Here is a 13,159-nt window from a genome sequence, read left to right as displayed (position 1 = left end):
CACAACATGAAATTGAAATATGTTTTTTAAATGGAAAATACATCAGTGAGAAAGTCAATCATGAGTTTAAAAGGTCAAAATATGATTAAAAATTTTAAATTGTGAGTCTAAATCACAGGTGTCAAACTCAAGGTCCGGGGGCCAAACCGGCCCATGGAACAGTTAAATCCGGCCCTAAGATGATCTGATATTTCTGTTCTAACTGGCCCATCAGTCTGAGGTCTGCAGATTTCCTCAGCTATAAAAATGTGAACTTATCCTGATGATTTAAGATTTCCTTGTTAGGTCATAAAATCTGAAAAAGTAAGGAGTAAAAATATTTAGATAAGAAGTCAGGAATGTGGGGAAAAATAATTAAATTGTGTTTTAATTTCACATTTTCAACTTAGCATCTCAAAGTTAGGACTCAAACTTCGGATTTTGACTTTTATTTCATACTTTGAGCATTTCAACTCATAATTTTGACTTCTCATATAATGTTTTGAGCTTAAAGATTCAGAATTCAAAATTTTAAGTCATATTTTGACTTTAAACCAGTTATTTTGTATTTTACTTCATATTTTCAACTCCAGACTTTGACGTCATAATCCCATAGTTTGACCTTTTAGACTCACAATTTAAAATTTTTAATCATATTATGACGTTAAGTTTTATGATTACAAATTTAATTTCATATTTTGACCTTTTAAACTCATGATTTTGACTTTTTTTCTAATATATTTTCCTTAAAAAAACAATTATTTTTCAATTTTATTTTCGTGTTTTGACCTTTTTGAACTAATGAATTTACTTTTCTCAGATTATTTCTTTTAAACTTTTTAAATGTCAAAATCGTTTATCCTCAGTGCTACATTTTCTTCTGGTTTTTAAATTTTTTATTTATTTTTTTATTTTTAGTATAAATTAGCGGGTGAAGTGAGGTTGACAGTTTCTGTTTAAAAAGGTGACCCTGTTAGGCCCTCAGGTTAGTCCTGAGTCCTGAGTCCTGAATCCAGAATCCGGCCCCTGCTGTGTTTGAGTTTGACACCCCTGCTCTAAAAGGTCAAACTATGGGATTATGAAGTCAAAGTTTGGAGTTGAAATATGAAGTAAAATACAAAATAATTGGTTAAAAAGGTCAAAGTATGACTTAAAATTTTGAATTATGAATCTAAAAGCTCAAATATTACATGAGAAGTCAAAATTATGAGTTGAAATGCTCAACATATGAAATAAAAAGTCAATATCCTAAGTTTGAGTCTTGATTGTGAGACGCTAAATTGAAAATGTGAAATTAAAACACTAATTAATTTCTTTTCCCAATTTCTTGACTTTTCATCTAAATATTTTTACTCCTTACTTTTTCAGATTTTATGACTTAACAATGATCTCTTAAATCATCAGGATAAGTTCACATTTTTATACTTGAGGAAATCTGCAGACCTCAGACTGATGGGCCAGTTAGAACAGAAAGATCATCTTTAGGGCCGGATTTAACTGTTCCATGGGCCGGATTTGGCCCCCAAGTCTTGAGTTTGACACCTGTGTTATAGATGGGCAGAAAGGGTTTATTGTACTCTGTCTTGATCCAACTACCACTGCATGGAGGATTTATTCTGTTAAACTGAGAAAAGTTTATTTAAGACAATGAAAAGAGCAGAAACTGGAGTCCATGTTTATTATTTTATTTTACTTTTTTACAGCTATGCACATCCAGTTTGGTTTTAATACATTTCAATCAGAAACTGATACACAGTTTTGCATATTAGGAACATTGAAACCAGCAGCTCACCACTTTATTTTTTATTTTATATTGTTCCACGGTTGAAGAGAACACCAGCCGATCATAGCCAGACTGATCTGCATCGCTGACTGAATAAATAAGAACCTGCTTCCACAAGTTAACAGAAAATAATCTGACTCTAGAACTATGACCGATGTTGGTTTCACTTCTGTAGGTATTAACCTGCAGTTATCAGAGGTATCGTAGAGTCAGTTACACCTAAATCCTTTCATTTTTAATGATTGAAAATGTAAATTATGCAAACATGACCTCCAATTATTCCTTGAAATCTACAAAGACGAGGAGAGAAAAGCCCAACATCTGGGAGAAAATGGGACAAAGCTGGAGCTAAAACTGTCAAAAAACAGAGACCACTGAGGCTTCTGAGTCGCCAAACCTTTGGTTGAAAACCACTGAAATGACTTTTCTGTAACAAGAATCCTAAACTTTATGATTCTAGTTAAAATGGAAATAATATTGATGCTATTTTTACTGCCACAGCAATAAAAATAAAATTTCTCATTCTTAATCATGAAAATTGCAGGACGAAACACTGATTGAGTTTAGATGGTGTTCTGGAATTCGCCTGCAGGTTTTGGCAGATTTATTTCTCTCCAGTGTGGCCGTTTCATTAAATAGTCATAGTTTTTACAGCTTCAGTACTTTTCAGCGCTGTAGATCATTAAAATATCAGAGGCTGCATCTCTTAAAGACCTGATATCAAACCTTGTGACAATCATATCACCTAGAATAGCAGTATTTTGCTCCACTATTCAAGGCCTGGACTAAAGTTTTTAACGTCATCTTCATGGGAAGGCTGTGTACCTGATGTAAGGAACAAAAACAGACCATAATAAACAGAAATATTAGCAGGAAATTAACATTCTTGAATAACAATTATCTCTTTTATTTGTCTGTAAAGAGAATATGGGGCTGTCCCTTGGAGGTCAAGTGTGTTAATTCACCACTAGAGGTCAGTAAAAAGGCAGAACATGAGGAGCAGATCTGATGGTTCCTCATCAGCAGCTGCATTATCACAGGATCAAGTTAAAGAGCTTTTATTACAGTAAATAAGTGTGTCTGGAAATCAATCATTGAAGTTGTTCCCAGGATTCATCTCTTCCTGTCGCTGGTCTGGATCTCTCTGGCGTTTCAGTCTTTTTTAAGCTGAAAGCGTGTCTCTGTGCCCCCCCCCCCCTCAGTCCAGCTTCACTTTTGTCCCTCGTGGTTGAGCGTCGCTCTCTCCATGCGTCTGTACCAGTGCTTGACCTTTGTGTTCGCCATCATGTCGTCAAACGCCTGCAGCCCCTCCATCACTCGGAGGACGCCAAACACCGCCTGCAGGACGGAAACGAGAAGGTAAAAACCCAAACCAACAATAGATTCAACTCTTTATTAGAGGTCTGAAGTCTTCATGCTCTGTGTCCTCCATTCCTGCAGATTTCTGAACGTCTACACCCTTCATATATGACTGTACAGCTTCATATTAAACCATATTACAGCAAACTGTGTTAAAATGTTACTATAACACTGCTGCTTAAATATGGCCCACATTAGAAAATGAAGCCTCTGCCTGACTCTGCTACACTTCTTAGTTTTAGCCCAGGTTGGGGGATAACGGGGACTAGTGGAGGAGATAACCACAACAACTGTTCACTTTGTGATACAAGCATGAAATCTGGTACAGTTATAGCCAAAGGCATTCCAAAGAAAACTGGATATGGAGGCATACTGAATTTTCAACATGGTGCCCATGGCAGCCATTTTTCAAAAGCCACCAATGATAACCATTTTCTCATCAATTTTATTATCAGGAGTGATTATAAAGGATGATGAAGAATAAAAAAATGAAGAATAATTATTGTGACAGTAGTCATGTGTTACAGACAATGTAATAGAGTGGATGTAGAAGCACAGCCAGGGCACACTGGTGACACCACTGCTGTGAAACTCAGCATGGGGTTCAGTGTCAGCTAAATACATTAGCCATTAGCGTCATTATTTCTGTAGTCAGTATCAGTCTACTCCTTTTAGTGATAGTTCAGTGGTAGCATAGTTTAGTTTCCTAAATGCTATCTAATGTTAGTCGCACATCTGGTTGATATTGTGCATATTTAGATGTAGTTAGATAGCTGCACCTGAATTGACAGGATGTGCCAGCGCCAGAGAGCCGAGCCCAGAGTAACGGAGCTTTACATGACTTCATGTAGTTACTGGGATGGTGTAAAGATCGCACAGGAATTAAATGACACTGGATGAACGATCGGGCTAGGTGTAGGTCAATTATTGTAAGAAGAGTTGTGTGAGGCAATGCAAGTGCAAAAAAGCTGAATAATGCTATGAAATAATCATGGAACATTACGAGACGGAGATGTTTTAAAGCTAAATGCAAAGCCGGAACTACACTCCAGACATGGCTGCTGCACTGTGTCACTCCGCCCAGTGGTTTACTCAAGAAATAGTTCCGAGTATTTGCTTCATGCGTCGTAATGTTACATAATTATACGTTATTATTTCATAGCGTGGTGAATGTGCAGGTCACAACTTGTCCACCAGAGTGTTTTGGAGTTGTTGGATTGTGTATTTGATGAGTTTGATGAGGGAAAGCCGGAATACCGTCTGCTTACATTGAGTTGGCACAGCAGCTCCGAACTCGGCAGCGGCTGATCTAAAAACAGCTTGCAACGGCAACTGAAGGTAACGAACCTATTACTAAGACTATAGGAATTATGGCAATGGATGAATTTGCCAAAATGTTGAAGCATCCCTTTAAGCGATGTATAAAATGGGGTTAAAAAATGAAAAGAGAGGGAAAGCGGTTCTGTCAGTCACAGCAGTCTATTCAACATTCTCCTTCACAGAAACAAAGGGATGTACAGTTTAATTCAGCTTTTTTGCACTTGCATTGCCTCACACAACTCTTCTTAGAAAATAGTAAATAGTTCTTTTACTCAAAAACACTGATCTGAAACTTAATTCAAGTTTCAAGTTCATATAAAACGTAGTGTAAATTTGAAATGGTTCTCTTACTTTTGAGATCAAAAGAATTGATCTGAAAATCAATTCTGAGGTGTCTCTAATTTTCTAATACACAAAATATAGCAGGTAACAAATTTTTTCTAAACTGTATCAATTTCAGGATTAAAAACAACAACCCCAAACTCAATTTCCATTCCATCTTTTCAATTTCTATGTGCGAGAATATCTGACTACAGCAGGACCTGTCTGTGAAAGCTGGAACCGTCTGAGAGATGGGAGAGTTTTCTCACCAGGTCGGCCAGGTTGGGACTGTCTCCGCCCATAAACTTCCTCTTCTTCCCAACGGCTGCAATCCAGTCGTTTACAGCTTTGTACAGATCCTGTCTGACGTCGTCCTGCAGGTTGTGTCTGTTTTAAACACAGAAATAGCACAAGGCAATGACTCCTAACTAAATATTCAGACAGGGCCGTCACAGAAGCAGATTTTTAAAATGATTCCATTACAAATCTAACATTGACACTTGTTTGATACCACAGCAGCAAAAATAGAGGTCTTAGGTGTTATCTTAGACATCCAGTATTGGAAAGTTTGTTGTTTTAATCATGAAAAATGCAGAACTTCTGATGGATGTATTCCTCTCCTAAACATTCGTCTATGATCAAGAAGGTTTTTCTTGAAACTTCTGTACTTTTTAAAAACGATCTTATAAGAGTTACATCCAGAACATTTCAGAAACACGATGAAGAAACATACTCCATTAGAAGCATTCATATTCATGAATAACGCACCGATTTTTCAGCCTCTTTGAGATGATAAACATGGCCGCCGCTCCCACATATTTGGCAAAGAAGCCTTCATAAGTACCGAACTTCCCCTCACGGACGATGTAGTCGAAGGAGGCCAGGGCCTCATCGGTGGTTCGGTATACATTTGGAGAAATAAGATGGACGAGCCAATCATCGGCCCACTGACGCCACTTCATCTCCTCTCTGGAAACAGGAAATGAAGACTGATTTAACAAAAACCCCTACAGACACAAAGATTTTAAAATAAGGGTCAGCTGGAAGAGACTCACTTCTGCATCCCCTTCTCGGGGTAAAGCTTGGTGGTGTCGACCTCGCTCAGCATCACCCAGTACTTGTTGAAGTACTCGGTCACCTCCTTCCCGCTGTCGTTCTTGGACTTTACCTCCGGATAGCAGCGAAGGATCTCAGACATACTTTTATCTCTGTAAAGGGACAACCATTTAAAGGTCAGTGCTCGAAATCTGGTTTCTTTATTTCCTCTAAGTCAGTGTTACTCAACCCTGCTCAGGCAAAGAGCAAAATTGTTGAAAGTTACCTTTGCATGAGCCACAATCTACTAGTGCATCTCAAAAAATTAGAATATCATGAAAAGTTCAATTTTTTTGGTCACTCTTTTCTGAAAGGTAAACCCATATATTATATAGACTCATTACACACAGAGTGAAGTATTTCAAGCCTTTATTTCTTATTTGGGTTTTATTATCTGTCAGCCATAATCATCAACATTTCAAAAAATAAAGACTTGAATACTTCACTCTGTGTGTAACAAGTCTATATAATATATTGGGTTACCTTTCAGAAAAGAGTGACAAAAATTATTGAACTTTTTCATGATATTCAAATTTTTTGAGATGCACTAGTAAGTGGTGAAAAGTGGGTGGAAGTGGCAATAAAATAGGTAAAAGCTGGCAAAATAGGTGAAAAAGCTGCAAAAATGTGGCCAAGAATGGATGAACAGGGGTAAAATAAGCAGAAAATGAAAAAAAACTGGGTGAAAGTGACAAAAACGTGGAGAAAAAGTGCGGAAATGGGTGAGATGTGACAAAAAATGATTTAAAGGTGGCAATAATGGTAAAAAAAGCAACAAAAACATGGCAAAAGAATGAGTGAAAAGTGACTAAAATTGGCAAAAAGCAGCAAAAAGGTGGGGGAAATGGGAAAAAGTGACATGTACTGGCAAGAGGCACCATAAATGGGCAAAAAGTGGCAAAAAGGGAAATGGAAATATGCAGACAAAAAATAAAGGTTGACAATTAAGTTTGACAATTAAAACCAACTGTATAAGTGTGGGAAACAAATTGCAATGGATAATTCTGCGGTCAAAGTCTCCCTTTTTAATGTTTTTTTTTCCAGGGGAATAATACTTCAAATGAAGACATAAAAGAGCCACAAATCATCAGAAAAGAGCTACATGTGGCTCCAGAGCCACGCGTTGAGTCTCACTGCTCTAAGTGCTGAGAAAGATCGTCCAGGGAAATCTCTGACAAGAAATTCTTTTAATTCATTACCATTTCTGCCGTCATGATCAGAGATGCACTAGTTTTCTATGATAGCGAAACATTTTTCTAATAGATGAAGAAAGTGAGGTCTTACTTGGAAATTAAATACGTCTTTAGGGAGCTGATGATGACGGACGAGTCGTTCAGTTGCTGCAAAAAAGGAGAGAAAGACAGGAGAGAAACACGGAGGGGTTTACTGATAATAACAGCACTCCAACATAATAACTAGTCTAGGTCAGGGATTAAAAACAGGACTAAATGTTTTTAGCAGACTCTGAACAAACAGGAAACAGCTCTGTGCTGAATTTCAAATTAAAGCTGCTGAGAACAAGGTTGTTTTTTTATGTTCCTGGTTAAAGCTGAGTCAGTGTTTTTAGTAAAAGCGTTCTGAAAAGACTTTAACTCGAGTGTTTTCATGTCCCTCTCACCACGTCTCCGTCCACCATCAGGATGGGAACTTTTCTGTACGTCGACCACTTGATCTCCTGCCTCATCACCGGGTTCACCTCCACGATCTCATACGGCAGCCCGTGGTAGTCCAGAAAGGCTCTCACCTTGCTGCAGAACGGGCAGGTTTTATACTGGTACAGGGTCAGCTTCAGACCTGCTTCTGAAACCTGGAACGAGACGGCAAAGACAGAACGATCCACCGTTACTGATCATTTAATGAAGTCTGATTCTACCGTCAGAATGTTCCTCTTTCTGTTTTCATCAGCTCTTTTTCATCACGTTAGCACAGCTTCTCTTAATCTGTGGTTCTCAAGTGGTGGGTCTGGGACCCAAAAGTGGGCTGTGGGACTGTTTTCTATGGGTGGTGAATGAGTCCCCTAAAAAAAACAACTGGAATAGTCTTCAGTGTACAGAAGCCCTGAGTGGACACACATTCATATTTATTTAAAATCTATTTTTCCATGATAAGGATTATGTTCAGGCTTTTATTCCAACTGGTACTCATTTTTCACAATAAATAACCTGCTTTTCATAGATAATGAGGTAATTCCTTAAGAAATTTCCAAATTTCCCTCTCTCTTAGGGAAATTCCGTAAAAATGACTTTTTAAACATATTTCTGATGTCCCATAATCAATCAGCAGCAGAAAGGTCGATGACACAAGACGTTCATGAGCTGAGGGAGAAGCGGGATTTATTTCTATAATAGAAACCTAGTTTCATCCTGAGATTGGTTCCCGAACTGGCAAAGTGTGCTCTGAATAACAGCTCACAATCAATGAGAAAACCCAGGTATTTAAAGTTCCAGACTAGCTGTAAAGATTTAGTTAGACTTTACCTGGATAAGACTGGAGGTGGAACAAGTACTCAACTACTACACTCCAGTAAAATTACAGTCACTCTTCTAAGATTGTACTTTATTAGAAATAAAAGTACTGATTTCAAAATATACTCAAGGAAGTACAACATGGTTCCTATTAGATAGATAGATAGATAGATAGATAGATAGATAGATAGATAGATAGATAGATAGATAGATAGATAGATAGATAGATAGATAGACATTTATTGTCATTGCATTGTAAAAACAACTGGTCGTTTTAACAATGGTGGTGGTTAGAAATCCGCAGTCTCACATTGTCCATCCTGCTGGCAAGGGAGCGGGCACCCGGGAGAAAGAAGCTTGGTATAACAGGTTTGTGTGGGGCCCCTCTTAGCCTAGCCTGCAGCCCAGCTTGTTTGTCCCGCTGTTGCCTTCTCGCACAACGCCATCTCTTCCTCCTCCCCACTGGCTGTAGTTGTCCTGCCGCTCCGCATCCATCTCCTTACAGTCTAAGCTCCATGGGCACGCTGTATGTTCTGGTGTAAGTGTAGGGCTTAGACCATTCGTAAGCGCCGCCCCATGCTACCTAAATAGGTATCATTCAGTAGTCTCCGGTAGATAAGGCAGTGTTCTGTGGCAGTTACTGGCAGTTGTGGTTAGCTTTTAAGCTAGCCAGGAGTTGTAGTTGAGACTGAGGTCTTCTTTTTCACCTTTTTTGGGGTTTTTCTTGATGGAAATTTCCAATTCTTTCTCTCAAAGGTGACCTGGACCATCCATCTTCTTTGCTTTCCCAAGTTTCAACATATTTTGTCAACTTAATCGTGAAAAACACTACATGTCCAAGAGATAAGTCAAGAGCACATCTTTCTTCCTGCCAACTGCTCTGGTTGCCCGGCAACAACCGAAAAAAATTAACAAGGTTATAATGGTACTAGTTTATGGTTTTAAGTGAACTGTTTAATATCCAGGTTATATATAATGGTACTAGTTTATGGTTCTAAGTGAATTGTTTAATATCCAGGTTATATATAATGGTACTAGTTTATGGTTCTAAGTGAACTGTTTAATATCCAGGTTATATATTATGGTACTAGTTTATGGTTCTAAGTGAACTGTTTAATATCCAGTTTATATATAATGGTACTAGTTTATGGTTCTAAGTGAACTGTTTAATATCCAGGTTATATATAATGGTACTAGTTTATGGTTCTAAGTGAACTGTTTAATATCCAGGTTATATATAATGGTACTAGTTTATGGCTCTAAGTGAACTTTTTAATATCCAGGTTATATATAATGGTACTAGTTTATGGCTCTAAGTGAACTGTTTAATATCCAGGTTATATATAATGGTACTAGTTTATGGTTCTAAGTGAACTGTTTAATATCCAGGTTATATATAATGGTACTAGTTTATGGTTCTAAGTGAACTGTTTAATATCCAGGTTATATATAATGGTACTAGTTTATGGCTCTAAGTGAACTGTTTAATATCCAGGTTATATATAATGGTACTAGTTTATGGTTCTAAATGAACTGTTTAATATCCAGGTTATATATAATGGTACTAGTTTATGGTTCTAAGTGAACTGTTTAATATCCAGGTTATATATTATGGTACTAGTTTATGGCTCTAAGTGAACTGTTTAATATCCAGGTTATATATAATGGTACTAGTTTATGGTTCTAAATGAACTGTTTAATATCCAGGTTATATATAATGGTACTAGTTTATGGTTCTAAGTGAACTGTTTAATATCCAGGTTATATATTATGGTACTAGTTTATGGTTCTAAGTGAACTGTTTAATATCCAGGTTATATATAATGGTACTAGTTTATGGTTCTAAGTGAACTGTTTAATATCCAGGTTATATATTATGGTACTAGTTTATGGTTCTAAGTGAACTGTTTAATATCCAGGTTATATATTATGGTACTAGTTTATGGCTCTAAGTGAACTGTTTAATATCCAGGTTATATATTATGGTACTAGTTTATGGTTCTAAGTGAACTGTTTAATATCCAGGTTATATATTATGGTACTAGTTTATGGCTCTAAGTGAACTGTTTAATATCCAGGTTATATATAATGGTACTAGTTTATGGTTCTAAGTGAACTGTTTAATATCCAGGTTATATATAATGGTACTAGTTTATGGTTCTAAATGAACTGTTTAATATCCAGGTTATATATAATGGTACTAGTTTATGGTTCTAAGTGAACTGTTTAATATCCAGGTTATATATAATGGTACTAGTTTATGGCTCTAAGTGAACTGTTTAATATCCAGGTTAAATATAATGGTACTAGTTTATGGCTCTAAGTGAACTGTTTAATATCCAGGTTATATATTATGGTACTAGTTTATGGCTCTAAGTGAACTGTTTAATATCCAGGTTATATATAATGGTACTAGTTTATGGCTCTAAATGAACTGTTTATTATCCAGGTTATATATAATGGTACTAGTTTATGGTTCTAAGTGAACTGTTTAATATCCAGGTTATATATAATGGTACTAGTTTATGGCTCTAAGTGAACTGTTTAATATCCAGGTTATATATAATGGTACTAGTTTATGGTTCTAAGTGAACTGTTTAATATCCAGGTTATATATTATGGTACTAGTTTATGGCTCTAAGTGAACTGTTTAATATCCAGGTTATATATAATGGTACTAGTTTATGGTTCTAAATGAACTGTTTAATATCCAGGTTATATATAATGGTACTAGTTTATGGTTCTAAATGAACTGTTTAATATCCAGGTTATATATTATGGTACTAGTTTATGGTTCTAAATGAACTGTTTAATATCCAGGTTATATATTATGGTACTAGTTTATGGCTCTAAATGAACTGTTTAATATCCAGGTTATATATAATGGTACTAGTTTATGGTTCTAAGTGAACTGTTTAATATCCAGGTTATATATAATGGTACTAGTTTATGGTTCTAAGTGAACTGTTTAATATCCAGGTTATATATAATGGTACTGGTTTATGGTTCTAAGTGAACTGTTTAATATCCAGGTTATATATAATGGTAGTAGTTTATGGCTCTAAGTGAACTGTTTAATATCCAGGTTATATATAATGGTACTAGTTTATGGCTCTAAGTGAACTGTTTAATATCCAGGTTATATATAATGGTACTAGTTTATGGCTCTAAGTGAACTGTTTAATATCCAGGTTATATATAATGGTACTAGTTTATGGCTCTAAGTGAACTGTTTAATATCCAGGTTATATATAATGGTACTAGTTTATGGCTCTAAGTGAACTGTTTAATATCCAGGTTATATATAATGGTACTAGTTTATGGCTCTAAGTGAACTGTTTAATATCCAGGTTATATATAATGGTACTAGTTTATGGCTCTAAATGAACTGTTTAATATCCAGGTTATATATAATGGTACTAGTTTATGGCTCTAAGTGAACTGTTTAATATCCAGGTTATATATAATGGTACTAGTTTATGGTTCTAAGTGAACTGTTTAATATCCAGGTTATATATTATGGTACTAGTTTACTGCCCTTAGTAAGTTAACAGTGTACCATCATGTGGTACTAACGGAGCACAGTCTGATCCAGGTGACCCTGTTAGGTAACCGCTGTCAGAGGATCCCATCCCCCGGCTCTCGGTCAGACTCCGGGGTCTTCTCAGTGTCAGTGACCGAATAACTGACACGTTGATCGGACTCACCTTGCTCTCCTCCTCTGCCAGGTGCTGCTGGACCCTGAACTTCACGGTCTGATATAGACCCAGACCTCCACCGAGCAGGACAGCACAGCTCAGCAGCCGGCCTCCCCGGGCTCCTGTCCGGATGGAGGACACGAACCCGGGCCTGCCGGTACCGTAAGCCCTCCTGGACCCGCACGTACCCACATTCCCCAGCAGGTAGGAGCCGGTACCGGCCCGACGGACGGCGGGATACTCCACTACACTCCAACCGACCTTACACAGAGATCTGGCGCAGGCGGCCGCCATGTTTGTTTTACATAAATACCCAGAATGCAACACGAAGGAGGAGATGCGCGGGCTTTGTGTCCCTGAGCGCTGCCTTCCAGGATGTAAGGACAACCTTGAGACGTCAAAATATGTTGAGAAAGGCAGTACGACTCAAAAAGACAAGGATATTTATCACTACTTATCAATAAATCAATATTGATTTATATAAAACACATTTTTTTTACAAACACTATACAAAAGGTAATACGGAAGCAGATTAGGGCCATTTTTGATTGAGAAAATAATTTTGGGCAAATCGAGATTAAAGCCGAAATTTTTGAGAATAAACTTGAAACACAATTTCGAGATTAAAGTCAAAATGACGAGAAAAAATGTCGAAATTTCGAGAATAAAGTTGAAATTGTGAGATAGAATTGTGTAATCACAAGTTTAGACTTTTTTTTTCTCGTCATTCAACTTTAATCTCGAAATTGTTTCAACTTTATTCTCGAAGTTTCGACTTTATTCTCGAAATACCCTCTTCCGTACTAATCCGCTTCCCTACAGTATCAGTACCTTAAATTTAAACGAAGCTGCCTACAATTTATGTGAAACATTTTTAAAGCTTCCCATAAAAATATCCTCAAACATTCCTCACGTGTTTCATATGGCCTAAACATTCTAATAAAAATTTCTCCCCAAAATTCCATGTAGATTCCTGAATATCAAAGCAATCCCCCCTAAAATTTCAAAGCAATTCCCTTCCAGAGTGAAATAACATCGCCCCTTTTCCAGTCGCTGGGACTGATGCCTGTCCTCCACACAGAGTGGATGAGAGGATGAACCACAGGAGGGTTCACCACCTCAGACAGAGAAAGCCATGA

General features: G+C 37.0%; 1 protein-coding gene across 1 annotated transcript; it reads right to left on the bottom strand.

The window, feature by feature from the left end:
* Positions 1-2,804: 2,804 nt before the first annotated feature.
* Positions 2,805-12,320, bottom strand: ptgesl (prostaglandin E synthase 2-like). Its single transcript, XM_041788519.1, has 7 exons — positions 12,030-12,320; positions 7,476-7,664; positions 7,142-7,197; positions 5,818-5,970; positions 5,531-5,731; positions 5,032-5,149; positions 2,805-3,100 (listed from the first exon to the last, which is right to left on the bottom strand). Exons 1-7 carry the CDS (start codon positions 12,312-12,314, stop codon positions 2,972-2,974), a joined length of 1,131 nt encoding a protein of 376 aa, XP_041644453.1. The 5' UTR covers positions 12,315-12,320; the 3' UTR covers positions 2,805-2,971.
* Positions 12,321-13,159: the final 839 nt, after the last annotated feature.

The sequence above is a fragment of the Cheilinus undulatus genome, linkage group 5 (genome assembly GCF_018320785.1).
Source record: "Cheilinus undulatus linkage group 5, ASM1832078v1, whole genome shotgun sequence".
NCBI classification, from domain to species: Eukaryota; Metazoa; Chordata; class Actinopteri; order Labriformes; family Labridae; genus Cheilinus; species Cheilinus undulatus.
This window is presented reverse-complemented; position numbering and strand designations above follow the sequence as displayed.